The sequence below is a fragment of the Myxocyprinus asiaticus genome, chromosome 9, assembly GCF_019703515.2.
Source record: "Myxocyprinus asiaticus isolate MX2 ecotype Aquarium Trade chromosome 9, UBuf_Myxa_2, whole genome shotgun sequence".
Lineage (NCBI taxonomy): Eukaryota > Metazoa > Chordata > Actinopteri > Cypriniformes > Catostomidae > Myxocyprinus > Myxocyprinus asiaticus.
This window is the reverse complement of record NC_059352.1, coordinates 43,379,755-43,407,699: the sequence shown is the minus strand read 5'-3', so window position 1 is coordinate 43,407,699 and position 27,945 is coordinate 43,379,755. Positions and strand designations below refer to the sequence as shown.

General features: G+C 45.6%; 1 protein-coding gene across 1 annotated transcript in view; it reads left to right on the top strand.

Moving 5' to 3' along the window:
- Nucleotides 1-27,559, top strand: part of LOC127446490 (unconventional myosin-X-like) — a 137,675-nt gene extending 110,116 nt beyond the window's left edge. The window contains exons 30-40 of the mRNA XM_051707456.1: nt 8,912-9,054; nt 9,225-9,419; nt 12,571-12,728; nt 13,450-13,573; nt 13,765-14,062; nt 18,808-19,015; nt 19,177-19,313; nt 19,505-19,628; nt 21,770-22,249; nt 22,783-22,974; nt 23,976-27,559. Of these exons, the coding sequence (XP_051563416.1) occupies nt 8,912-9,054; nt 9,225-9,419; nt 12,571-12,728; nt 13,450-13,573; nt 13,765-14,062; nt 18,808-19,015; nt 19,177-19,313; nt 19,505-19,628; nt 21,770-22,249; nt 22,783-22,974; nt 23,976-24,080 (2,164 nt within the window). The 3' untranslated portion in view covers nt 24,081-27,559. The remainder of the gene's footprint in view (nt 1-8,911; nt 9,055-9,224; nt 9,420-12,570; nt 12,729-13,449; nt 13,574-13,764; nt 14,063-18,807; nt 19,016-19,176; nt 19,314-19,504; nt 19,629-21,769; nt 22,250-22,782; nt 22,975-23,975) is intronic.
- The last annotated feature ends 386 nt before the right edge of the window (nt 27,560-27,945 follow it).

The window sequence follows — 27,945 nt, the reverse complement described above, 5'->3', positions numbered from 1 at the left end:
GGCTCCCGCATCGGTCCTTTTACCCACGGGTTTGAGGCCAGCGCGGCTAGCACTGGGGGCGATTTGGGGACCCCAATGGGACCGCCTCCGCCGGGTATCCCCCCGCGGAACTCCCATTCCCCAGCACGCTCGTCTGCCCCGATCGGGCTTCCGGGTGAGTCCGCCGGCTCGTCTCACGGCGAGTTCGACCTCTTATTCGGAGCCCGCGAAAGTGATGAGCTCTCGAGCGCAGCATCGGAGAGCGGGCTCGTCCAGTCGGAAGCCTCGGCTGGGCTCCTCCCTTCGGGGTCGATCGCCCAGTTACAGGCTGACGCGGAGAGGACGACATGCTTTCCCGGACAGCCGCGAGCGTCGGTTAGAGTGGATTTCACCGCTCTTCCCTGAACCCTCGCGGCTCTGTGATTGATTCCTGGGCTCGCGGCGCCGCTCAAAGCCACGCCCCGCCCCGTTCCTTTCTTCCCGGAAGTGCATGAAGAGCTGACAAGATCGCGGGAGGCACCTTTTACTGCCCGGTCCCGATCTTTTCAGCTTCCCCGCTCTCACTACCCTCGATGGTGGGGCGGCCAAGGGTTATTCGGCAATCCTCCGGTGGATAAAGGCACTCGCGGTGCACCTATGCCCGCAGAGCGCCGCCACCTGGCGTGGGTGCCCAAAGCCCCCGTCCAAGGCCTGTAGGTTTACGTCGTCTCTGACGGTCAAAGCCTACGGCGCTGCTGGACAAGCCGCCTCCGCCCTGCACGCCATGGCTCTCCTGCAAGTCCGCCAAGGCGCTAAAGGAACTGCACGAGGGTAGTTCCGCCCCGGGATTGATGCAGGAACTGCGCTCGGCGACCGACCTCGCTCTCAGAGCGACGGAGGTCACGGCGCGGTCTCCCGGGCGGACGATGGCCACACTAGTGGTCCAGGAGTGCCACCTTTGGCTCAACCTGGTCGAGATGGTTGAGGCCGACAGGACACGATTCCTTGCTGCCCCCATTTTCCAGGCGGGCCTATTCGGCGACACTGTCGAGGACTTTGCCCAGCAGTTCTCGATGGTAGAGCAGTAGATGGATGCTAGCCGGCTTGTCCTGCCCCGGCGTGGCTCAAGATCCCCCCATCTACTCATCGCCGAGGGCGTCCCCCTGCGGTGACTGCACCGGCTCCGCCGCAGCCCGCCCCTCCGGCCCGGCCCCGGCGTGGAGCCCACCGCAGGAAGCCGACGCCACCCGTCTCACAGCCGGCACCGAAGAACCCACGGAGGTCTTCGAAGCGCCCCTGAGACGGGCGACCCAGGGACAACGAAACCCGCTGCTCTGGAGCTGGTAAGCAGATCTTCTTTTTGTTACCTTTTGCATTTAATTGCGCTGCATGCCCAAGTGGCTGCAGTACTCAAGAGCTCCGCAAGAGTGGTTTCCTTGTTCCCTGGGTCACATATTCGGTGTGTACGGCTGGCATCACGACCACCGTCCACCACTCCATTTGGCAGGTTGGCGCTCCAGCGGCGGTCTCCCGCCCTGAGCGCCCAGCTGTGGCACAAATCCGCCCCCGATGTGACAGTCTCCATGGGTCATGAGGACAGGCCTCTTCCTCCCCCGTCCCAGGCTGTTCCGGGGGTGGTCACAAGGAGCCAGGTAAGTGCTTCGATGTCCTCGGACTCAGCACTGCCACGATGTGGTGTGGCACCTCAAGCTCCGCCCCGCCACGAGGCCCCACCCGCCGGTACATCCGATGACGTTGTCCCTTTGGTCCCCCTTGCGCGGAACTCGGGTGCATGGCTTGCGCTTTCCAGTCCGTCGCGAGGGCTGGTCCGGACCGTCCGACTCGGCTGCACGATTCACTTCGCTGGGCATCCGCCCAGGTCCAGCGGTGTCCACTTCACCTTGGTGAAAGATGGAAACGCTGCTACCTTGCGCGGAGATCGCTACCCTCCTACGGAAGGACGCGATAGAACCTGTCCCTCCAGCCGAGATGAAGAGGGGGTTTTACAGCCCCTACTTCATTGTACCGAAAAAAGGCGGTGGGTTGCGGCCAATCTTGGACCTGCGAGTACTGAACCGGGCCTTACACAGACTCCCGTTCGAGATGCTGACGCAAAGACGCATTCTAGCGAGCGTCCGGCATCAAGATTGGTTCGCGGCGGTAGACCCGAAGGATGCGTACTTTCACGTCTCGATCCTTCCTCGACACAGACCCTTCCTGCGGTTTGCGTTCGAGGGTCAGGCGTATCGGTACAAGTCCTCCCTTTCGGCCTGTCCCTGTCTCCTCGCGTCTTTACGAAGATCGCAGAGGCTGCCCTTGCCCCGTTAAGGGAGGTGGGCATTCGCATTCTCAACTATCTCGACGACTGGCTAATCCTAGCTCACTCTCGAGACGGGTTATGCGCACACAGGGACCTGGTGCTCTCACACCTCAGCCGACTAGGGCTTCGGGTCAGCTGGGAAAAGAGCAAGCTCCTCCCGGTTCAGAGCATCTCTTTTCTCGGTTTGGAGTTGGACTCAGTCTCCTTGACGGCGCACCTTACGAACGAGCGCGCCCAGTCGGTGCTGGCCTGTTTGAAGGCGTTCAAACAAAACAGCGGTTCCACTGAAACATTTTCAGAGGCTCCTGGGGCATATGGCGTCCTCGGCGGTGGCCACCCCGCTCGGGTTGATGCATATGAGGCCGCTTCAGCACTGGCTCCAGACTCGAGTCCCGAGACGGGCATGGCGCCACGGGACACACCGCGTGGCCATTACGTCGGTCTGTCACCGTCTTTTCAGCCCTTGGGCCGACCTCTCGTTTCCACGAGCAGGTGTTCCGCTAGAACTGGTCTCCAGGCGCGTCGTGGTCACGACAGACACCTCCAAAATGGGCTGGGGCGCTGTTGGCAACGGGCACGCAGCTGCCGGCCTCTAGACGGGTCCGCAGCTGCGTTGGCACATCAACTGCCTCTAGTTACTGGCAATTCTGCTCGCCCTGCGGAGGTTCCGGCCGTTGATCCAAGGCAAGCACGTGCTAGTTCGGACAGACAGCACGGCAGCGGTAGCATATGTCAACCGCCAAGGCGGTCTGCGCTCCCGCTGTATGTCATAACTCGCCCGCCGTCTCCTCCAACGGAGTTAGCAGCACCAAGTCGCTGCAAGCCACTCACATCCCGGGCAACCTCAACACTTCGGCGGACGCGCCGTAACAACAGGTTACCCTCAAGGGAGAGTGGAGACTCCACCTTCAGGTGGTCCAGCTGATTTGGAGTCGATTCAGTCAGGCACAGGTGCACCTCCCAAGAATTCTCCCACTGCCCGCTCTGGTACGCCCTCACCGAGGCCTTCCTCGGCATAGACGCGCTGGCACACAGCTGGTCCCCTGGCATTCGCAAATATGCGTTTTCCCCAGTGAGCCTGCTCGCACAGACCCTGTGCAAGGTCAGGGAGGACGAGGAGAAGGTCGTCCTGGTAAGCACCCTGCTGGCCCACCCAGACGTGGTGCTCGGACCTCACGCTCCTCGTGACAGCTCCCCCCGGGCAAATTCCCCTGAGAAAGGCCCTTCTTTCTCAGGGAAGGGGCACCATCCGGCACCCGCGCCCAGACCTCTGGAATCTCCATGTCTGGCCCCTGGACGGGACGCGGAAGACCTAAGCTGTCTCCCACCTGCGGTGGTAGACACATTCACTCAGGCTAGGGCTCCCTCTATGAGGCGCCTGTATGCCTTTAAGTGGTGTCTGTTCGCTAAGTGGCGTTCTTCCCATCAGGAAGACCCCCAGAGGTGCGCAGTCAGATCAGTGCTTTCCTTCCTGCAAGAGAGGTTGGAAGGGAGGCTGTCCCCTTCCACCTTGAAGGTGTACGTTGCTGCCATAGTAGCACACCATGACGCAGTCGACGGTGAGTCCTTAGGGAAGCATGATCTGATCATCAGGTTCCAAAGAGGCGCCAGGAGGCTGAATCCCTCCAGGCCACGCCTTGTTCCCTCATCGGACCTCTGTAGTTTTTCAGGGTCTACAGAGAGCCCCCTTTGAGTTTTGCAGTCAGCCGGGCTTAAGGCACTCTCCTTGAAGACTGCCCTCCTGACTGCGCTCACTTCCATCAAGAGGGTAGGTGACCTGCAAGCGTTCTCTGTCAGCGAAACGTGCCTGGAGTTCGGTCCGGGCTATTCTCACGTGATCCTGAGACCCCCGACCGGGCTATGTGCCCAAGGTTCCCACCACTCCTTTTAGAGACCAGGTGGTGAACCTGCAAGCGCTGCCCCAGGAGGAGGCAGACCCAGCCCTGGCGTTGCTGTGTCCGGTGCGCGCTTTGCGCATCTATTTGGATCGCACGCAGAGCTTTAGACTCTCTGAGCAGCTCTTTGTCTGCTTCGGTGCACAGCGGAAAGGAAGCGCTGTCTCCAAGCAGAGGATCGCCCACTGGCTCATTGACGCCATAACTATGGCATGTCTCGCCCAAAACATGCCGCCCCCGGTAGGGCTACGAGCCCATTCTACTCGTGGTGTAGCGGCTTCTTGGGCCCTGGCCAGAGGTGCCTCTCTAACAGACATTGCAGAGCAGCGGGCTGGGCAACACCCAACACCTTTGCAAGGTTCTACAACCTCCGGGTGGAACCGGTTTCGTCCCAGGTAGTGGCACGCAACACAAGCGGATAAGCCCGGGATAGCCGGCCGGGTGTATCGCTTGCACATAGCGCCTTCCACCTCCTTTTGAGCTGAAGACGTGCGCTGTTAATTCCCAGTAGTGTTCACAAAGGTTGTTCCCTGGTTGACTTCCTCTGAGCCCTGTGGTAGTCGAGTTTTCGGAGAGACTCGCTGCCGGCCCAGTACACGCGCTAACTAAGAGCCCGGTTCTGGGGTAGGTGCTCCGCATGTGGCGGTTCCCTGTAAGGCTAACCCCATGCGATCTATATCTTCCGCTAGTTCGTTTCCCTATTGGCAAACTGCGTCTTCCTTGGGCAGAGCCCCTCAGTCTCCATGTTGTAGTAACTCCTCCCCCATTGGGTAGGATCTACCTTGAAGGCTCTCCACATGGTTGGAAAGACCATGTGATGTATTCTTCCACTTAAATATCCCCCCCTCTCTTGGGGCGAGGTGTGGTCTCCGCGGTGTCCTCCCCTTGGGAGGGACACCCCCCGACTAGACCTGGCGGCCCAGTCGGATAATCCCCCTTCTTTTTTAGGGAGTGGAAAAAGGGAAGGGGAAAGAGGCCATGACTGGGTTAAGCCTGTCTCTATCTCTGGGTAGTCGACTTGTCCCCAAAAAGGGCCGTTCGACACTCATAACTGTGTTGGGGGAGGTTACGTGTCGACCTGGTGTGCTGGCTATGAGGCACACAGCAAGTCTGCCCACCACACACCGCCAGTTCACGTAACACAGTTCAGCCTTGTGGCGTTTTGTATAGGGACCCCTAGTGTCACTACATCGACACCAACGTCGAGTGAGTGACAGATAGGGAACGTCATGGTTACTGGTGTAACCTCCGTTCCCTGATGGAGGGAACGAGACGTTGGTCCCTCCTGCCACAACGCTGAACTACCCGCTGAAATGGCCGGACCTTATATCGGCTCCTCAGCGTAAAACCTGAATGAGTGGTTGCATACCAGCTCCTTTTATACCCGTATGTTCGGGGGAGTGGCATGCAAATACCACTCGCCAATTTTCATTGGCCTTTTATCAAAGACCAGAGGTGTCTCGGGCTCCCAAGAGTGACCCCTAGTGTCACTACATCGACACCAACGTCTCGTTCCCTCCATCAGGGAACGGAGGTTACACCAGTAACCATGACGTTTGCCAAGTTGTGCCCCTTTGCAAACATATTAAAGGCATATATAGTCTCCAGAAAGAGACAACATTGCTCGCAGATGTGCATTTTGAATCATTTTGTTAGTGTTAAGCCCAGCAAACACATAATACACGCAGGCTATCAAATATTACAATTACATGGTGATTCAAAATGAAATCTCCACTAGCTAACTATCTAGTAACTAATCTTACGGTGAAGTTTACATGAGGGATAAAACACGTAAAACTACAAACCCATTAAAAAAAATTAAATAAAATAGGTGGAAAATAAAATTGCCTCAACAACACTCACCTTTTTGAGCCATTCCAAAAGTGGTTCACAAGAACCAGCAGGGAGTCCTTGCTGTTAATTTCACACAAATACTGGTTGACAAAAAATTTCAATTTCTGAATATTGAAGTAGGGAGGAGCTTGTACTGGTATGCTCATCCCTCGAAGGCAAACCGAATAAAGGGTCTGTGTCGAGGAAGGATCGATACATGAAAGTATGCGTCCTTCAGGTTGATGGCCACAAACCAATCCTGATGTCATACAGACGTTAGGATGCACTTCTGCATCAACATCTTGAATGGAAACCTGTGTAAGGCTCTGTTCAAGGCACGCAGATCCAGAACTGGGCGCAACCCCCAACCCCCCCCCCACCCCCGGGCACGATAAAATAAGGGCTGTAAAAGCCATTGTGCGACTCGGCTAAAGGGACAGGTTCTATTGCTCCCTTCGCCCGAAGGACTGAGGCCCCAAGAACCACCGTAATTATCTGTTTGCCGGCTTTCCTTTGACGGAAAACAAGGGAATGCGAGATACTCACTTCCCACTCGTTGACCGGAAAGACTTCCAGAACCTGGTCGTCGCGAGCATTGGAGAATGACCCAGGAAATGAGGAAACTGCTCTTTTACTGACAAACTGGGTGCTGGGGCCCAGAAGGCACCTGGTGATGTTGTGAGGGTACTCACCTCGTGCTGGCCCAGGGGCGGGAGTGGAGCCTGTACGCTTACCTGGGTCAGGCCAGTCAGAGTCAGCAACCTCTTCCCTGGGTCGCCTGTCCCAGGGTCACTTTGAAGCCCGTCCGGGGTTCCTAGTGGCCGGATGACGGGCAGGTGGTGCCCAGTAGGTGGCCGATTCGCGCCAAGGCAGGATGTGTTTAATGGCCTTCGTCTGCTTCTTCACTGTTGAGAACTGATAGGCGAAGTCCTCAACAGTGTCACCAAAGAACCCTCCTTGGGAGATGGGCGCATCGAGAAAGTGGACCTTCTCGGCATCACGCATCTCCGCAAGGTTGAGCCACAGGTGTCGCTCTTGGACCACCAAAGTGGACATCGTCCGACCCAGGGCGTGCGCTGTGACTTTCGTCGCTTGTAGAGCGAGGTTGGTCTCGGTGCGCAGTTTCTGCATGAGCCTGGGTCCATTCTACCCTCGTGAAGATCTTTAAGTGCCTTGGCCTGGTGAAGCTGCAGGATGGCCATGGTGTGCAGGGCGGAGGCGGCCTGACCCACGGCATTGTAAGCCTTTGCCACTAACGAAGAAAACGTACACGCCTGGGAAGGGAGCCTTGGTTGGTTCCTCCAGGTGGCACGCCCTGCGGGCACAGGTGCACCGCCACAGCGCGCTCGACCTGGGGAAGCTTGACATATCCCTTGGCTACCCCGCCATTGAGGGTAGTTAAGGTGGACGAGCTCGTGAAGCATGTACGGGTGGAGAAAGTTGCCTTCCACGACTTCGCAAGCTCCTCATGCACTTCCGGGAAGAAAGGCACCGAGCCCAGAAACCAATCATCCAGCCGCGAACGCTCAGGGCGGGACAGATGGTTCCACTCAAGCCCGATGTTCGCAGCCGCCCGGGCAAGCATGGCTGCCAGCTCAGTGTCCGCTTCATCCTGAACTCTACCGCCCGAGAGCGGGAGCTCAGTAGACTCATCCGCTTCCGAAAGCAGGAGTCCACCCTCTGATGCTGCGACCGATAACTCATCCTCGCCACGAGTCGTGAACGAGACATTAAATCCGCCCTGATGCGGACCGCCTGCCCCGCTCGTGAACTCTACCAGGCAGAACGAGTGTGCTGGGAGATGGGAAGTCCGCGGGAACTGAGCCGGTGGTGAAGCTCCCATATCCACATCCAAATCACCCATGGCACTCGCCGACCCAGCCGCCTGAGTTTCAACGCAGGATGGACCAGGTCGGGAAGCAGCTGCAGTGGCTCTCTGCTTCACGGAGAAGAAAGAGAGCCGCAACCGCAACTTTCTCATGGGCAAGTTCTCACAGTGAAAACATGACCCATCCACAAAAGCTGCCTTGGCGTGCTGGCGACTCAAGCACTCAAGACAGATTTTGTGACCATCCGGTGGGGAGAGATAACAGCCACACCCAGTAGCACAAAGGTGAAAGGACATCTTTAAAAAGATGGCAATTGTTTGTGCGAGCTCTTTTAGAGAAAATATACTTTTTAAATATACTCTTTTTTTACAACTCCGCAGTCGCCGAAGCACCCAGGGGAAGCACAACACTCGACCGTGCGAGGGTGACCGCTGATATGCGCCATAAAATCCAGCAGCAATAGCAAGGTGACGGGACGAAGACACACATGCGCTCGGCTCTGAAGAACAAGTCTGAATGAGTGGTGCATGCCATCTCCTTTTATACCCGTATGTCCGGGGCGGAGAGTGGCATGCAAATTCCACTCGCCAATTTTCATTGCAATTTTCTGAATAAAGCAAAGGTGATTGGGGCTCTCAAGAGCAAACCCCTAGTGTCACTACATCGACACAATGTAGAGTGAGTGACAGACAGGGAACTAACAGCTTCCAATAGTAAATTTCCCATTAATGGTGCTGTACATTTTTTGTCCTGAGAAATCACACCAGTCTCTGTGACAGCCCAAGGCCTTATAAAAAACAAAAAAGAGTCAGGGGAGCGGCCCACACTTAATCAGAAAACCATCTATTTAGAAATGTACTCTGCCTGTCAATAATTTTGCACTTGTCTTTGGAGGTTGGTGTTTTGAATGGAGAGAGTATCGTTGAAGTTAATATAATGGCGGAAAACCCTTACAGCACCTTTAACCATTGAATTTGTACTGCTAAATTATACAGCTTAATAATGATGATATAATACATTATACTGTTACGATGATATGTCTGTGGCTAAAACAACTTCTCTTTCCTTCCCAATAGGCCCAATTCATTTGTGATCATCACAGCCAATCGCGTGATTCACTGTAACACAGATCTGCCAGAGGAGATGCATCATTGGATCAGTCTGCTGCAGAAACCCAAAGGAGACTCCAAGAGTGACGGGCAGGAGTTCCTGGTCCAAGGTGTGTTTATCTTTAACTGAGTTATAACCTGAATTTAAGTAGCAAAAACCTGGGGATTTTTTATTAAAATAAAATTAAATAAAAAAACATAAGAAGAAGAAGAAGAAGAAGAAGAAGAAAAAAAAAAAGGAACTTGTGAACCTCTATTTGTCTGTGTGTGTGTTATCCAGGTTGGCTACACAAGGAGATGAAGGCGGGGGCCAAGAGTTCTGCTCTCAAACTGAAAAAGCGCTGGTTTGTGTTGACCAACAACTCTCTGGACTACTACAAGTCTTCTGAAAGAAATGCATCCAAGATGGGCACTCTTGTTCTAAACAGCCTGTGCTCTGTGGTCCAGCCTGAAGAGAAAAAGTTTAAAGAGACAGGTGAGTGTGACCACTCAAAGCCAGTTAAAAGTAAATAATTTAATAGAGGGTCACGTGACACCATGCGAGAATCAGATGTCCACCTATTGGCTGGAGTTTATTTTGAAGATTAACACACCTTCAGGACAGTTTTATGCATGAATCTACACGCTCTTTGTGTTTATTCCGCTTATTGGCTGGATTTTGTTTTATAGATGATCTTTTGCTGTGTAATTCTGTCTCACAAAATTTTTATAGAAACATCGGACATGAGCAATCCAACGGCAAGGTTGTCGCGGGGGCTCTCGTGGACGTGCATGGACTGTTTGAGTTTGGAGGGATGGACACCAGTTGGCACTGTCGTGTGTGGGGTTAATGCACACGTTTTCTTTTTTTCTGTTTGTTTGGTTCTGGGGGATGTTCGGGTTTTGATGGTTGCACTAATGTTGGAATGTGGTCTTTATAATCTTGTTTTTGACACACAATCTATTTTTTCTTATATGTCAAAATGTCAACTGTTAATATGAGCGGATTGTCTCTCTCCACATGGAATGTGAATGGGGTGTGGCACCCCATAAAAAGTAAGAAGGTTGTTTCTCTTCTTAAGCGTAAGAAATATGATATAGTGTTTCTTCAAGAAATGCACCTTTCTCCGCAGGAAGCTGAAAAATTTGTAAAGATATGGGGTGGGCATTTTTTTTTTAAGTGCTGGCTCGAGTAAGAGCAGGGGAGTCACACTGATAAGTAAACATCTACCATTCAAATGTCTCAAACAGAGTAAAGATAAATTAGGAAGAGTCATTATTGTTTTAGCTCACCAAAAAAATCCAAAGCACAAGAACTTTTTGGAATTGGAAGGGAATATTAAAAGTGCCGAGGCAGAGCTGAAGCGCCGAATGTTGTCTAATGGCCTCAGAGAATTGACCCGATTGAAATATAATATATAATACTAGAAGATATAATACTATTTTGTCGCGGAAGGTGGAGTTTTGGCTATTCAGGGCAAGACAGTCATACTTTGAGTCGGAGGACAAGGCAGGGAAACCTCTGGCTAGATATATAAAACAGAGAGAGGTTTTTCTACCTCAGTGAAATCTGCTGGTGGTGAAATATTTACCTCGGCCATTGATATTAATAATGCTTTTAAAGAATTCTATCTTGATCTCTATAGTTTCATGTCTTCGTCTACTGATGAGGATATTAGAAATTTTGTGGAACCATTAGAACTTCCTAAACTGACGCAAAAAAATTCTGTTGATTCTGAGATAATTTACAGGCAAGGCTCTGGGGCCAGATGGCTTTGCCGCTGAATTTTTTAGATCTTATGCTACAGAACTGGCTCCACTTTTGCTAGAAGTTTATACGGAATCATTAAAGAATGGAAAGCTTCCGCCAACCATGACGCAAGCCCGGATCAGTCTGATTCTTAAAAAGGACAAAGATCCAAGTGAGTGTAAATGTTACCATCCAATTTCCCTGATCCAGCTAGACGTTAAAATACTGTCAAAATTCTTGGATAACCGATTAAGTAAAGTTATGACATCTCTTATACATTTAGATCAGGTGATGTTTATTTGGAGCTGTAGCTCTTCTGATAACATTAGGCGTTTCATCAATATCATGTGGTCAGTGGCGAATGATCAGACTCCAGTCACTGCCATCTCATTAAAATGGGATTATCTTTTTAAGATTTTGGAAATGTACGGGTTCGGGAATACTTTTATTGGATGGATTAAGTTACTTTATAGACACCTGGTAGCAGCGGTACAAACAAATGGATTAATTTCAGATTATTTTACTCTAGATAAGGGCACCCGGCAGGGTTGCCGTCTTTCCCCATTATTGATTCAGAGTGTTTAATTCAGACATTTATTTAAATGTTGCTTCAAACATATGGCTGAACCCAAAATTATGTATTAATAAGTCCCCTTTCTGCTGAACAGAGTGGATTGTGAGGCAGGTTAATACGCTCGGTGACCTATATGAGAGTGTTGAGATCCTTTGAAAATATGGTTCAACATTTTGGGATTCCAAGGTCTCAATTCTTTAGGTATTCACAACTGCGCCACCTTCACTGTAATATTTTTGGGAGTAGCATGCACCCCCCTAAAGTGGCAGATACTCTGGGAGTGGTGATTACTGCTTTTGGAAAAATGTCACGAGGCAGCAGTGTATTACCCCCTGCTAATTCTGAGTCTGGGGGATGGAGCTTCAGCCTCTCTCAAGAGATTATGGGAGAAAGATTTAAACTTGGTATTGGAGGAGGGAGTGTGGGATAGGATTCTAAAAACGTCAAGTCTACATCTAGAGATGCAAGGGTGTTCCTTATGCAATTTAAGATTTACATAAATTCTATTGGTCCCCCTCTAGATTGCATAGGTGCAGTCTTAAAGACACACCCACCTGCTGGCAATGCCAATCAGAAGATGGGTACACAACCCATGTTTTCTGTAGGCGGTCATTAATATAGGAGATATATGCATAAAAAAATTGGGTCCTAGCCAGTGTTATGATCGGCAGACAGGTCATCCTTAGGGGTTGGAAGTCGGCTGGAGCGCCCTCATTTCAGGAGGAGTGCACAGAGATGGGAAGGGTAGCAGCATTTGAGGAAATGTAATATAGAAGGCTAGGCAACTGGGATTTATTTAATAAGAAATGGTGCAGCTATTTGGCCTTTTTGGAAGGCTCTCGGGGAGGGGCAGCGAAGAGAGATGTATAGTTTTTTTTTTTTTTTTGTATACTTTGGCTTTGAGTATTTTGTATACTTTGGGGATTGGGAGGGGGAAAGGGAATAATGGGCGTTAAAAGTTGATTCTTTGTATATATGAAGCTTTTCTGTTTCATTGTTAGAATCAATAAAAAGTGTTAATCAGAAAAGGAAATAATTCGCAGTTATCATTGCTTGCTTTGTCTTGTGTTTTAGAACAATTTCATGTCACAACATTTGTTGCAGTATCGATATGTGTCATTTTTCTGTAGTCAACTACAGTATAAGTAAGTATGCCTGGTATATTGTTTGAATCACACACAGGTAGTAATTGATTACAAAGAGGAATATTATATTTGGCTATTTGTCAATAATTCTGTGTTTATATAAAAGAATATAAAAATGTACTCTTGCTTTGCTCTACAAACTGAGTAACATGGTGATGCTGATGTGTGGTTACTGCAGGCTACTGGATCATTATAGTTCATGGGCGTAAACATTCATACCGTCTGTACACCAAGATAATGAATGAGGCAATGCGCTGGGTGTCCGCAATTCAGGGCGTAATTGACAACAAGGTGCCCATTGAAACACCCACCCAGCAACTCATTAGAGACATAAAGGTAAAAAACTATTTTTACTCTAATAAACTCTGTATACCTGTAATCACTTTTAACCCTCTTATTGCATTCAGAATCTGCATACACCTTTTACATTTGTGGGTCAATTTTGACCCGGAGGAATTCAAGCTTATAAATTCTTCATAACCTGATGGTTTTCATCTAAAACTATATTTTAAATCATAAATAAGTTCTTAACTGTTCATACATGTAAAAAGATTGATATTTTTGGCATGTTAACTGGCAAATATAAAAGTTATTCTGTAGTATGATATTTTTTTGAAATAAAAAAATGTAGAAATTCTTTGACATTTCAAAATATACATTAACTACAGCAAAATATGATACATGTGAAGACATCTTTTTTTATCAACATTTCTTTGAAATTGTATATAAATATAACATAATATACCATTTATATTTACAACTAATGTGAGAATTACTAGTAATTTGGATGAATTTCCTAATACTCATTACTGCTCAATACAACTTGATGGTGAAAATGTATGTAACCAACGTATTACTCAAGTATTCATCATTTATACTTCTTTACAATGTTTTTAAGCAAAATCTATTCTTTTAGATATTTCTTATTGGGTACATACATTTTGGCTTTTGATGTAACTTTCTGGCCCAATTTCTGTCATCATATTACTGTTTTATCTGCATCATCAATGAAAAATAAATGAACTCTTACCTTACTTGACTTTTGACCCATGTGTAGGAGAGCAGTGTGAACTCTGAGGCTGTGGAACAAATGTACCGCAGGAACCCTATTCTCAGATATACACAGCATCCTTTGCATTCGCCTCTACTGCCCCTGCCCTACGGAGAGGTCAGCGAAAGCTGTGAGTATCTTCCATCAAAATTTTGTTTACTTGCATTTGCAAACAAAACAAACTCACAAAAACAGTTTTGTTTCATTGTTTTATGTTTTACTGTTCTTTAATTTATCATCTTTTTCTATAATTTCTCTTGTTATCCACCTGCAAAACAAACATACATTACATAAATACATTACTGAAATCTTTCTCTGCAGTGCAAAAGGAGAAGGGTTACATAAGCCTGCAGGATGAGGCAGTGAAGATCTTTAACTCACTCCAGGAGATGGAGATAATCTCAGATCCCCTCGCCATCATCCAGGGCATCCTGCAAACCTGCCACGACCTGCGGCCACTGAGAGACGAGGTGTACTGTCAGCTGATCAAACAGACCAATTACGTACCCCAACCCAACAGTCCTGCAAACCGAGCCCATTGGCACCTGCTCACCTGCATGAGCTGCACCTTCCTGCCCAGCCGTGCCATCCTGCGGTACCTGCGATTCCATCTGAAACGGTAACTGAGAAGCATCCGGCACTACAGTGTTCATGTTTCCATGCACATAATTTTCAGATCAAGGTCCAGATTCTGATGTGTAAGCTCCGAAGCTATTGAAATATTAATGTATAAATGGTAAACAATATGAATAAAGTAATACATGCACATTATTAGTGGTTAGTGAATAAAACTCAGGTTTTTGCACTGAAACACCACTCGCAAGAGTGGCGCAACTGTTTAGTAAATTCGTCTCTGTCTCCTCCTTGCTCCAAAAATGTGTTTCCTCGATGTCTTGTAGCACATAATTATTTTCGATTGGATATGTGGAGATTTAAATGAAAATTTTGTTACAGTGGATATTCCGAATTAGATGCTTATGTGACAGAGAATTACCATTAAAACAGGCATATGCCAGCTGTAGGAATGTCTTAATCCACCTATTCTGATCAAGTAGGGCCGCCTACTTTGCTGTTTGTGGTCATTTTTTAACAGACAAAGTACAGGTGTAGCTTTGTTTGTTTAAAGAAATGTTTAAGTGTATTCTTCTCTGAAGTAAAAACAATAAATTCATGCAATTATTTTAGGAATTTATTAACATATACATTTCTCATTAATTTGCATATGCAAATTTGCTAATTTATGTAACTTCACTACAGTAAAAATCTAGTTGAAACAAAGAAAATATGAGAATATGTCCTGTATTGGGCAGAAATCTGGTGAAAAAAGAAAAACAGCATTTCTCTCAGAGAACTCAATAGTATGGAAGAACATGGGTTAGTTATAGATTAGTTTCCCTTGGTTTGTTTTTTTGACAGTTGAAGTGTCAGTTTTTGCAATAATGTCACATTATGCTTACAGTCAACCTGGTGTTACAAAGAGAAGACATACAATAATAATTTTGTTACCAATCATTTATTTCAAACAGCACAATTTAATAACTTAAAGCAAATTAATAATAATGTTCAGAAAATCAACGGTAATAAAAAGAAATGAACAGCAGTTGACTATGAAAATTCAATTAGTGTATAAAACGTCCTGGTTACTTTCGTAACCTCCATTCCCTGATGGAGGGAACGAGACGTTGTGTCAATGTAGTGACACTAGAATTAGCCAGTCGTCGAGATAGTTGAGGATGCGGATGCCCACTTCCCAGGGCTGCTTCTGCGACTTTCATGAAGATGCGAGGCGACAGGGACAGACCGAAGGGGAGGACCTTGTACTGGTACGCCCGGCCCTCGAAGGCAAACCGCAGGAAGGGCCTGTGTCGAGGTAAAACCGAGATGTGGAAGTACGCGTCCTTCAGGTCTACCGCCGCGAACCAATCTTGATGCCGAATGCTCGCTAAAATGTGTTTCTGCGTCAGCATCTTGAATGGGAGTCTGTGCAAGGCCTGGTTCAGTACTCGCAGTTCCAAGTTTGGCCGCAACCCACTGCCTTTCTTCGGTACAATGAAGTAGGGGCTGTAGAACCCCTTCTTCATCTCGGCTGGAGGGACAGGCTCTATTGCGTCCTTCCGCAGAAGGGTCGCGATCTCTACACACAGGGCAGTGGCGTTCTCGCACTTCACTGAGGTGAAACGGACGCCACTGAACCTGGACGGACACCTGGCGAACTGAATCGCATAGCCGAGTCGGACGGTCCTGGTCAGCCATCGCGACAGGTTGGAGAGCGCACGCCATGCCTCCAAACACCGGGCAAGGGGGACCAAGGGGACAATCGCGTCGGACGTACCGGCGGGTGGGGCCTTGCGGCGGGGCGGAGCCTGAGGCGCCACGTTGAGGGGGCTCGAGCCCCGAACTCATGGCCATGCTGAGACTGGGGACATCTAAGCACTTACCTGGCTCCGGGTACCCACTATAGGACCAGTCAGGGATGGGGGAGGAGGGAAATCGTCCTCGTAGTCAGTCAAAACTGCCCTGGCGTGGGTGTGTTTGTGCCACAGCTGGGCGCGCAGGGGCGGGGGGACCGCCTCCGGAGCACCATGCCTGCCGTAAAGGTGCAGCGTCCGGCAGTCGTGATAACGACAGACGTGAACACCGGATGTGTGACCCAGGGAATGTGGAATCTGCTCTTTTCTTGACAATGTGGGTACCGCAGCCCTTTGGGCATGCGGTGAAATCAAAAGAAAAGGAAACAAAGATTCTCCTCCCAGCCCTCCAGTTCTTCCACCAGGGGATGGAGGGGTCTGCTTACCACCTCCAATGCAGTGGGTCTCCACATCCCTGGGTCACCTGTCTTCACTTCGAAGCCTTCCTCGGGTTCTTAGCGGCGGGCTGTGAGATGGGGGGCATCTGCTTCCAGCGGGTGGCTCCACACTGGGGCCAGGCCGCTGGGGCGGGCTTCGGCGGAGATGGTGTTTTTGCCGCAGGGGGATGCCCTTGGCGACGAGCAGACGGGGTGCGGGATCTTGATCCGCCCCAGGGCAGGATGTGCTGAATAGCCTCCGTCTGCTTCTTAATCACTGAGAACTGCTGGGCAAAGTCCTCGACGGTGTCGCCGAATAGGTCAACCTGGGAGATGGGGGCGTCATGGAACTGTACCTTGTTAGCCTCCCTCATCTCGACCAGGTTGAGCCAAAGGTGGCGTTCCTGGACCACGAGGGTGGACATCGCCTGCCCGAGAGTCCGCGCCGTGACATTCGTCGCCCAGAGAGCGAGATCGGTCGCTGAACGCAGCTCCTGCATCAATCCCGGGTCAGAACAACCCTCATGCAGTACTTTTAGCGCCTTGGCTTGGTGCACTTGCAGGAGAGCCATTTTGCAGGGCGGAGGCTGCCTGTCCAGCAGCACCGTAGGCCTTAGTCACCAGAGACAACGTAAACCTACAGGCCTTGGACGGGAGTCTCGGGCGGTTCCGCCAGGTGGCGGCATTTTGCAAGCACAGGTGCACCTTATCCACCTGGGGAATCACCGAGTACACCCTGGCAGCCCCACCATCGAGGGTAGTGAGAGCGGAGGAGCTGAGATTCCGGGTCCGGGCAGTGAAAGGTGCCCGCCACGACCTCGTGAGCTCCTCATGCACCTCCGGGAAGAAAGGGACCGGGGTGGGGCGTGGCCGTGAGCGCGCTCTGAGCCCAGGAACTAATTGTCAAGCCGCGAGGGTTCGGGGGGGAGTGGAGGGTTCCACTCCAGCCCGACGCTCACAACCCGGGCAAGCATGGCCACCAGCTCCGTGTCGGCCTCGGACTGCACCCGAAGGTGGAAGGACTGGACGAACCCGCTCTCCGATGCTGCGATCGACAGCTCATCCTCTTCGCAAGCCCTAAATGAGACCGCAAACTCGCCCTGAGATGAGCCGGCGGTCCCATCCCAGAACTCGACCGGGGCGAACGAGCGTGCTGGAGAATGAGAGGTCCATGGGGGTTTACCCGGTGGAGCGGCTCCCATTGGGGTCCCCAAATCGCCCCCAGTGCCAACCAATGCGGCCTCAAACCCATAGGTAGAAGGACCACGGCGGGGAGCCACTGGGGTGGCTTTCCCTCTGAGGAAGGAAAGCCGCGACCGCAACGTTGCCATGGTCATGTTCTACCAGTGAGGACATGACCCGTCCACGAATGCTGTCTCCGCGTGGGCAGCGCCCAAGCACGTGAGACAGCGATTGTGGCCGTCGGAAGCGGAGAGATAACGACCGCAACCAGGAATTAAACACAAAAGGAAAGGCATCTTTAAAAAGACGCTCTCTGTAAGTGCCACTCTTTTAGAAGGAAAATATACTCTTTTAATGGAAGAATATACTCTTTTAGGCTGCTGAAGCGCCCAGGGGCGTTCTCTGCACTCCACCGGTGCATGAGGGGGAGAAACTGCTGTAATGCGCAGTAAATCCAACAGCTTTTCGAGGTGAATGGATCGGCAGAGTAATTCAACGCGCTGAACACAACCGCTCAGCTCCGAAGAGAAAATCTGAATGAGTGGTTGCAAGCCAGCTCCTTTTATACCCGTATGTCCGGGGGAGTGGCATGCAAATTCCACTCGCCAATTCCCATTGGCCATTTCTCAAAGATCAGAGATGTTTGGGGCTCCCAATGGCGACCCCTAGTGTCACTACATTGACACAACTTCGAGTGAGTGACATATAGGGAACAGAAGACACAGACTTTGTTCTCTGTGTGCATGCGTGAGTGTGTGTGCATGTGTGAGTTTGTGAGTGTGTTTGTGTGCATTCTGCCTTCTTACTGTGTTACCCATTTATTTCTGTGTGTGTGTGCTGCTGCATTGTGGGTGTGTTATGGTCTTACCCCTCATTTATGTGTGTGTGTGTGTGTGTTCTGCATTGTGGCTGATTTTTGGCTGATTTATAGAAGTGCCATATTTGATTTTTGACGTGAATGAAAATGAGGCTGTGAGGGATATACTTACAGTCTCTTCAGTGGCATGCACTCTATAAAGCTCCTTGATCACATCTAAATTTCCACAACTCATGTTGTCTGGAGTTTTTCTTTTTTTTTTTTTGTCTACTGAAATTTCTTGGAAAGATGTTTTTTTTAATGTTTGGATAGCAGAACGATCCAAAACACTTCAGACAACCATACAATCCATTGATGAGACTGTACGTCTATCCCTCACAGCCTCGTTGTCATTCCCGTCAAAAATTAAAGATGGCGCTACTGTGAATGAGGTCCATATTATTCCAAATTTTTCTTTGCAAGTAAATATGGTCATTGTCTCTAAAAAGCCAGACTCAGTTAGCATCTTGGAGTTAAATAGTGGTCCCTTGAATATTTTCAAACAATAATTTTTGACCTCTTTCTATAAATAACGTTCCAGAGTTCGGGAGCGTTACTCCGGCACAGAGATTGAGAAGTACGCCCACTTCATTGGGGAGTCCCTGAAGAAGACGAAGGCCAGGGAGTATGTGCCCTCACAGGAGGAGATCACCGCCCTGCTGAACAGACAGGAAATGACAACGACTGTGTACTGCCATGGAGGAGGGTCTTGCAAGATATCCATCAATTCACACACCACAGCTGGAGAGGTGAGAGGCAGAGAGAGGTGGACACTTTATTACCAACTAACTCTAAAATCAATCAAATCTCTCTGCTTAGTTCTTTATAATAAAATTACTGCATATTTAGGTGAGCTTACCCTGCGTCGATTTAACATTATTTATTTTTTTAATTGTTTGTCTATGTGAAGGTGGTGGAGAAGCTTATTCGTGGCCTGGCGATGGAAAACAGCAGGAACATGTTCTCTCTCTTTGAACACAATAAAGTGGAGAGCAGGGCCATAGAGAGCCGTGTTATCGTGGCAGATATGCTCGCCAAGTTTGAGAGGTATTGATATAGTGACAGTTATGCTGTATTTAATGTTATAGAGTTGACTTTTTAATATTATAGAGTTATAGAGTTGAGATTTTGAGTGATGTGTTGTTCCATTTCCTTATTTAAGACACCTTAAGCATCCATAAATCCTGTTCAACATTTCTGATCATGATATTCACATTTATTTTTTCTCTCTCTGTTAGGTTGGCAGGCGGTGAGGATGAGGAGGAAGAAGGCCCCTGGAGGCTCTATTTCAAGCTCTATTGTTTCCTTGATGTTGAAAGCATGCCCAAAGAAGGAGTGGAATTTGCTTTTATGTTTGAGCAGGTGAATTACAGAAGTATTTCTATTTTCAATTACTATTATAGGATAGCATTGAATAAGGTGAGGTAATAGCATTCCTACTGTTACCTCACCTTATTTAACACTTCAATTGCCATTTCCACTAAAGAGTATGTTAGAAATACAACATGCCAACCTTACAAGATGTTATGAAGATTTAAATAGTATATATAGATATAAATCTTTTAATCAAATTTGACTAAAAATGATTTTACATTTTTAAGATTTAGCCTACATACTGTAAGTTATTAACAAAGCATTTAGGAGATTGGTAGTTCATATATGTAATATATGTACAGTAGATATACAGTATAATATATATCAAATATGAATAAATATTAAAATATATTTGAACCAAAATTTCACAACATTGTATTTGAATGTTCAAACATTTATAATCTGTTAAATGTTGATATTGTGCTTGTTTTTTATTTTTGTAATTATAATTTGTTGATAATTATCATGTTTACAAGAATTTTCAAAAGAAAGTTATGAGAATATGTTATAACATTATGAGATCAAAGCCGTAGCATTACAAGATTAAAGTCGTAATATTATGAGAATGAAGTCAAAAGGGAAGTAACATCAAAGTGATGTAGTGGAGAACAGCAAATATTCAAAAAAATTCCTAATTTATCTTCTAATTTTACAACTTTATTTCATAACATTATGGCTCTACTCTTAAAACATTACTGTTTTAATCTCATAATTTTAAGACTTTATTTTCATAATATTACGACTTTAATCTCATAATGCCGGCTTTATTCTCGTAATTTTCACTTTATACTCAAAATATTACTACTTTAAACTCATAATGCTACTTTATTCTTGCAAAGTTCTCTTTATTCTCAAAATATTACAACTTTATTCTCTTAATTTTGACAATTCTTAAAATATTACTATTTGTACTGTTAAGACCCTATTTTTGAAACTTTCTTTTGAAAATTCTTGTAAACATGATAATTATCAACAAATTATAATTACAAAAATAAAAAACAAGCACAATATCAACATTTAACTCCCTATTTTAATTAGGGATGTGCATGAGTAATCGGTTAATCAAGTACTCGTTCAGTTTTAAATATTCAAATAGTAAAAACACTACTTGAATATTGCATTAGGCATCAATAAATCTGCTTCTCTCAACTAAATCTTGCCATTACAACTCAGTGCATTGGTTGGCCCAATGCATGATATTGTTAAAGGAATAGTTAACCCAAAAAGAAAATTCTGTCATTATTTAAAGTTATTTTATCACTTCAGAAGAATTGGAATGTATGTGTCTATGTGTGAGTGCAAATATATATATATATATATATCCTCGCTGAAATATGATGAAGACACATCCACATGATGTACACACATAGTCCAAAGAACGGCATGAATTAGACACACACATACAGCATCACATTGCCGGAAACGTATCAAAACGGTCAAAGACGTTCATCTAGCGCATGTTTCCATACACCAAGAATTAAAAATAGCGCAGATGGGCGAAAGAACGTGTCCATGACCTGTTTGTCCTGCTCTTCTCTCTGAGTACAAACAGTGCGCCAGGGGGCGTGGCTAAGGGTGCGAAGATTTTTAGTAGGCCTTGATGTTTCTTTCATTGTAGAGGCGGTCATGAATTGTACCCCTAGTGATGTAAGGTAGTCACGGAAGTAGAGAACGAGGCGTTTTTGCAGCTTGGTTTCAATAAAAGCTTTTATTGCATTGGGGATTAAGTTTTTTTAGGTCTGTAATTTACAGTATGTTTTATAGTTGAAGGACCACTTAGATGTCAAAATATCAAGGAATATTTGATTCTTCATGACATGACCCCTTTAAATTAGAATAACAGGTTCAAAGGTTGAATGTTGAACGCAAATTCTAAATTTCAAGTTATCGATTACTTATTTTCTTATGTTTTAGAGTACTCGACTACAAAATTATTTGAAATGCCTATCCCTGATTTTAATCTAGTAATGTTGCAACTTTATTCTCAAAATGTTTTTTATTTTTATTTTAATGTGGCACTAAAACACCTTCGTAAAATAAAGTAGTGGTCTTATAAAGTGATAGTCTCTTTTTTTATTTCATTGCCTTTTTCTCACTTTCTCTCTACTGTTTGTTCACTTTTCTCTTAGGCTCATGAGAGTCTAATCAGTGGTCATTTCCCAGCCCCTGAGGAAACCCTCCAGCATTTAGCAGCCCTGCGTTTGCAGTACATCCACGGTGACGTGGCCCGTACGCCCTGGAGCCTGAGCAGCGTGTACCCCGTGGGGCGACTCCGCACGCGCATCTTCCAGTCTACTAAGGCAGGGGGCGCCGGAGTACCCGGGGTGGGTATAGTTGGGCCAGGGGGTCACACTTTAGAGCGCCGAAAAGCCAACTTCCTTGATGGGACCCTGAGACGCAGCTTCAAGACAGGGTCACTGAAGAAACAGCGTGTGGAGGAGGAACATATGCTGGAGATGTTTGTGAAGGAGGAGATGTCGGCCACACTGACCAGTGTGCTGGAGAAATGGAGCCGTCTGCAGGGGATGCCTCAGCACCAGGCCATGCTTAATTATATGACCGTCATCAAAGAGTGGCCCGGTTACGGGTCTACACTGTTTGATGTGGAGGTGAGAATTGTTAGCTTGCAAATTTCGCACTACCCCACATAATTTACTGTAAATATGCTTATGCTTTGTGCCAAGAAAAATATTTTTTCTCTAAAAAATTATCACTATGATTTTTCCTTAACAGAGCTGCTGTATTAAGCTTGTCAAGGCCAATATATATAAGAAATGGTAAAAAAAAAAAAATGCTACTCCCTTCATTTTGTTATCAGAAATGTCAAATCATTATTTTTAAAAGGGGGAAATGTCAAAGCATAACAGGATGATCACAAGGCAAAGGGCAAAGAAAGTTCTGCATTTTCTCAGAAACTGCATATATTTTATTTTCAATAAAAGCTAAATTAAGGTAGAATTAGAATTTCTTTATTCTATAAAACCCATTAAAATGTAATGGTGAAGAATGTATTTTCGTATTACATATAAAATGTGTATTTTCATGCTCATCTAGGGTTGGAGGATTGGAGTTTGGTCTTAATGTGTAGTCACTAACGTTAATTTACATTTCTGATTATGTGTGTTTTTGTATCTGTCTGCAGTGTAAAGAGGGTGGTTTCCCTCATGACCTGTGGTTGAGTGTCAGTGCTGAAAATGTCTCTGTTTATAAACGGGGCGAGCCCAAACCACTTGAGACTTTCCAGTATGAGCACATAGTTTTCTTCGGAGCACCTCAGCCCAGCACATACAAAATCATTGTTGACGAAAGGGAGATGTTCTTCGAGACGCCTCAGGTAATCATGAAAAATCCATTGAGAAAACATGCCTTTATTCCTCTGTTATCAATGCTAGTTGGACAAAATTTTGCAAGTAAATTGAATCTTTGGCAAAGTTGACACATCACAATGGTTGCTATTCCCTTCAATGAAGCAGTTTTTTAAAAGGTTCACATGAGATAAAACTGAAGTGTGTAATTTTTTTCGATGTTAAAATTCTTTCCCGTATTCCAGCTTTAAAGAGAAAGCTATAAGTAAGCAATTTATAGGCTGATTTTCCCAAAAAGTGTAAAAACTGTGACTCTGTTTGTTTGAGCAACCCGACACAGCTGCATTGGCTCAACTAATTATTTGAGTTTGGAGCTGGACCGACCAGTGAAAGACGGGGAGAGTGTTCAGGGAAACCTGGTTGAAACTAGTCATTATGTTGGCTCGACAAAGCCAATATACTCTTATTGTACAAACTTTGTTAAGAGTTTTTCCAGAATCCCTAAACCAAGACCAAAATTTCTAACTTCTAGAGCTTTCAAGCTACATCCACCAAACTTGGCAATGATCTTTAGACTGTTCTAACTTAGTGTGCTAAATTATTTCTATCTGGTCGGACTTATGGTTTTCCCATAACAGACGTTGAAAATGGCATACAAAAATTCCACAGAATTACATTGATTGACTGTTCAAATGGGCCGAGACTCTGTCATGGATATTAGTGATTTCAAACTTCAACTGTCACTGGCACATAAAAATATGTGCAAAGCCTTAATCCATCCATCTGTTAGTTTATCTGTCTGTCTATCTTTTTTGTCTCTGTCTGACTTTTGGGCCTGTAAAACCTTCAAACTTCAGGCTTTTTAACCTTTCAAGCCAGGCTTTGTCAAGCCAACATCAAAGTTTGTCTTAATGAACTTTACTTGGCTAGTTATTTTTGCTATTCCATTTGGTGTTGCTAGTTGCACAGAAATGACACGCTTCACCTTCAAACTAAGGGTTAACCAATGTGTTTTATTGTGTGCTTTAAGGTGGGTGAAATCACTAAAATCATGAAGGCGTACATCAACATGATCGTCAAAAAGCGCTGCAGTATCATGTCCATCACCAGCAACAGCAGCACCTGGATGAGGTGATCGACACCAACCAATGAGATCAAAGTATCCAGCAAGATGAGTGTAATGACAGTGGAGTAAACTGCTGACCAGGATGATTAGAGAGAGAGAGAGTGAGAGAGCAGAGAACTAGAGACGTCATCTCTCCGACAATTTAACTACTGAAAAGCTCCATCTTACCTGTCCCAAATACAACAACTCATTCCATTTATTAAAACCAATTTCACCTTTTCAAAGCACAACAATACGACAGCCTACTCACTGTTCCCTGCCCTTACTGCCAGCACCTTGACTGATGGCCAAACCTATTTATTTTCTTGTCTGTTTTTCTCCATTTAGCTTTCTCTATCCTCAGTATTCAGCCAGTGAATCATGATCACACGGGAAATCAACATGTTGCTTCTGAATGTTCATGTACCCTGAAATCTACCCTATTTTGCTAAATTACTGCCGAGTGGCATCCATCATCAGAAATTTTTGCATCTATTCAAATGTGTTTACCTTTTCCTGTGGTGCCACTGATAGCATGTTTTGCTAGGAAACCTCTGAGACTTGGGTTCTGGTCCCATGGAAACCAGGAAGTAATCGTGTTTAAATAAACAATGGTGAGCGCATATTAGGTTGCATTTTTGCTCTAAAATTTAAATTTTACACCACTGACGGTAAGATTTATGGTTGGGGTTTAGCTTGGGGGTAGAGTTTATAAAATATGCATTCCTCTTGACTATATTAGATCATTTACAACTAAAAACACAACTTACTTTTGGCGCCACCCTTTGGACATTTTACCCGTAAACTGGAGCTCAAACATACCCATACGTTCAACAACACTTCCAGCTTCGGCCACTGGGGGGCAGTGGTTCGCATTGTGGTAAGCACAGACTAATTTCAGAAGCAGAACTTTCAACCTCCTGTCGCCGAATTCACAGTGTGATTAGTCTGGTCGGTGATGGTTGCCATTTCTTAAACAATATGTTCCTGACAACCAACCATTTACAAATCTATTTACCATTTTACTGAAGTGTACGCTCCATGTTACACTTTCTGGAGTGTGAGAACTCAAGCGAACTATCTTTCAGTTCACATCCAGAGCCAGTTTGCAAAGCCATGACTGCTGGAGGCTGTTCGGAAAGCTCCTGGATTAGAGTCAGTCAGCCAACCAATCAGATCACAGCATATATGGAGTGCGTCTGTGGGCAGCGGTATGTAGATATCAGCAACAAAGCCACTGCAGCAGTGATAGTGTGACTGTTCACACATCAGCTTATATTTGAGACTGTTCACATTATCAAATGGAACAAACATCATATTTTGTATTAAATGGTAGAGTCTATACAGTACATACATATGCTTTTTTTTGTAATTTTGCTGGTGATAAAAAGCTTGTGTAACTTTGTCTGTCCATTGCACAAAGGCAAATCCAGCCAGAGTGAGTGACTTGCTGTGTTAGAGGAAAAACAGATCCTAGGCACCTTTGTGCTCTATTACAGAGATCAAATGGTTATTGAGTATTTATTAAAGTAGTGCCAGGTCTGCCTGCCCAATGCAGGCAATGAAAAGAGGCCTGCCACTTAATTATTATTAATCTTGCAGCTGTCAAGATTCAATAGGCATGTACTGTATTTGTACTGTTTCACTACATGTGTGTGTGACATTAACTGTGTAACACTACACTGTTGTCAAATTATAAAGCCGCTCATTTGTTTAGAGCTTGTTCCTCTTATATCTTTGTCAGTATTGATGCAAAAACAATGGGCAAAATTAAAACTTTAATTGAATACAAAGCCAGAGATCTTATTTACATTTATGTTCTTTGCAGACATTATAACGAGTCAAGCAGGTTTTTGAATCCTAAGAAAAGGCTTTAAGTGCTTTAGGAGCATTTAAATCTTATACAGAGTGTGCAGACATTGATATTAGACCTGTTTACTGGACTGTGAAATCATTAAATTCTTTAAAGTGCATCTTGACCAACAAGAGGCTGATCTTACATAGCTCAAATCATCTGCCTTATACTAATTCACCAGAACTGTCTAACAAACATCACCATAAACTTTTCATAACATCTCATATTACAACAGAGATGAAGACACAACATTCAGAAAGTTATGATCTTTGCTCTTATCGTAATTTTCATTATTTTACTTTCTGGCATTTTATATGTTAGCTTTCTTGCATTTTATCAGTTTCAACAAGGTCAAACCAGCCTTTTCGAATTGTTATTTTGTCAAGTGACTAAATTATAGGGCTCCGTTGGAATATTTATTATGGTTCAAACCATTTCAAAAGAGAACAGAAGACAAACAAAGATTTAATGTGGACCATAACCAAAAGAAAAATCCTCCACTAATGCGTCCAAGTATGTCTGTTGTTTTTTATTTAATGTGAGTATAATCCTGCATAATATGTGCAATTTTGCTGTTTGATATGCAACTACTGTATATTTGTCATTGTAATGCAAGTTCTTTTGTGAACGTGTGTGTGTCTGAATTTAACAATGATTTGAAACGAAGAAGATGAAGGAGACAGGTGGATAATGATGAATATTATGGATACAAAGTTTATGTGTATGGGTATTTCTATTACAGTATTGTTATGATTATATTTATGAAATATAAAGTACGTGTGGGAAGGGGGTAGGTGAGGGTTTGTTGATTTATATGTTATAGATGATATTTGGAAAAAGGAAGAGGCAGGAGTCGCACTTTCATGCTGATATCAAATTATTCTCCCTTCTACCGTCCTATTCGTAACCATCAAAGGAAAAACCACAAAACTGTTTTCAGATCAGCATTAAAGGGCAGCCTCTGACAACACTTTTTTTTTATTGTGAGCACTTTGAAGGAACGAGAATAAGAGGAAAAGAGGGACATGTTTCATGTGATGGTGTGTTGAAACAGTGTAACAAGAAACAGATTTTTGTCTGGGTGTACTTGGGTGTACTTGTGTGTGCATATGTGTGTGTGTTAGGAGTTGGCATGTCAATTTCTGCCACAGTTGTCTGTCAACTCGCATTCAACCGTAAAAGCACCTTTTAAGCAGGCAATTGCTTTCAATTGAGAACAGAGCAGCCGAGAAGACTCGGGTGCTAGTTTCCACTCTGCCTCGTACACACATACTTACACATGTATGATCATAGATATCCACACATTCACCCTGACATGCCCACACACACACATAGATCAATATTAAACACGCACACACACACACACACACATATATATCAATATTAAACGCGCACATACACACACACACACACACACACACACAGCATGTTTGGTTCTGTCTCTCTCACACATTCACTATTGGGTCCTTGCTCAGCTGCGGGCAGCCAGAACAAGGCCTGAATGTAATTTCCTCATTATAATACAATAAATTATGCTAAAAAATAATAATACAAAAAAAAAAAATAATAATTTTGCTTGTTAAAATATTGAAAGGGGGGGAAAAAATTCTTTTGTAACTGGCTTTACAGAATGCTTTAATAAATTATTATAATACATCGCAATTAGTGGTTTCATTTTTTAAATGAATGTATTCTAAATGGAATGTCATTTGATCACAGTTGGCCCTGATTTGGGTGACCATTTAAAAATGTTCAAAATTTCTTGTGATAGAATGTGTAATACCAGTCATCCACCAGAGTGCGCCATATCTGTTCAATTGTACTCACAAATTACTTTTGGATTTGACAAAATATCGGTCATATTCATAAATAACACTTATTACTCAAAAAACTAAAAAGGTTATAGAAAAGTTCAATCTCATGCCTACTGAAATCATGTGATACAGTTTCCCCAGTTTTCTGAAATAACACGAATTGTACAAAGGTTAAGATTTAGTGCTTAATAATCATAAGCAAGACTTGCCATTGGAAGCTGTCAAC